This window comes from Galeopterus variegatus, unplaced genomic scaffold (assembly GCF_000696425.1).
Source record: "Galeopterus variegatus unplaced genomic scaffold, G_variegatus-3.0.2 Scaffold6432, whole genome shotgun sequence".
NCBI classification, from domain to species: Eukaryota; Metazoa; Chordata; class Mammalia; order Dermoptera; family Cynocephalidae; genus Galeopterus; species Galeopterus variegatus.
In genome coordinates this window covers 60,343-61,320 of record NW_007732543.1, presented here as the reverse complement: position 1 = coordinate 61,320, position 978 = coordinate 60,343, and the positions used below count along the sequence as shown (strand labels likewise).

At 46.2% G+C, this 978-nt stretch overlaps 1 protein-coding gene across 1 annotated transcript in view; it reads right to left on the bottom strand.

The window, feature by feature from the left end:
* Positions 1–978, bottom strand: part of DROSHA (drosha, ribonuclease type III) — a gene marked incomplete at its 3' end in the record, with an annotated part of 73,017 nt that overhangs the window by 66,037 nt on the left and 6,002 nt on the right. The window contains exon 3 of the mRNA XM_008590889.1: positions 4–45. Within this exon, the coding sequence (XP_008589111.1) occupies positions 4–45 (42 nt within the window). The remainder of the gene's footprint in view (positions 1–3; positions 46–978) is intronic.

Genomic DNA, 978 nt, shown 5'->3' with positions numbered 1-978 from the left:
CGTCCTCGGGGACTCCCTCGTCCTGGGTGGAATGACATTCTATGACTTTGTCAGACAAAAGAAAAAGGGAAAAGTTAAAAAACAAAACAAAATTTTAAAAACCCTCACAACATAAACAGGATTTCATAAAATGCCTGACCATCTTAATGAGCAACTAACAGACCCCTTAGTCAGGCTGCTGGAATATTCCACCCATCTAATACTGGGTTCTCTCTAATATCTGAAACTATGCATGGCCAATAAATTCCTTTACCCCTGTCTCAGTCACTCAACCCATTGCTATGGTCAGTCCCTGGACCTGATCATTCCTTCAGGATGCTCCACCTCCAAAGTGACAAATTCAAAATCCCACTGTTCAACCATTTGTTATCATGTCCTTGCTCAAGTGCCGCTCTGAACTAGACCTCACCATGTCACCCCGTCCACAACACCCCACATTTTCTACATATGCACCAGCATTTTCCTGTCTTTACCTCCCTCTCCATTCAGCATACATCCCACGACCCAGCCTCTCAATGACTCATTTTTTAATACCCTAAACTTTTCTGTCTCACTCTACTTTGGTCCTGAGAACCTGGAAATACCCCAATTTTAGAAGAACCCAAAAATTCATTTACTGTAGGCCGACCAGAAACTAGTAGTATAAAAAAGATCCAACTGGGTAGCCTGGTATCCATATAAATTCATGGTCAGGTCACCAGGTTCTGCCAAGCCACCTCCTGGCATGCTTCCGCAGCCAGTTCACTCTTCTAACTAGCCACCATAAATAACTACCGCAAACCTTCAAAAGCCTTCCCAATATCCAGTTCCCACTTCAAGCCAACAAATAACCTTGTCTCCTGCCAGACAGAACACAAAAACCATTAGAAGAGAACTCCCTCGGGCCGGCCCGGTGGCACACTCGGTGGAGCGCAGCACTTGGGAGCACAGCGGCGCTCCCGCCGAGGGTTCGGATCCCATATAGAGACCGGTCTGCTC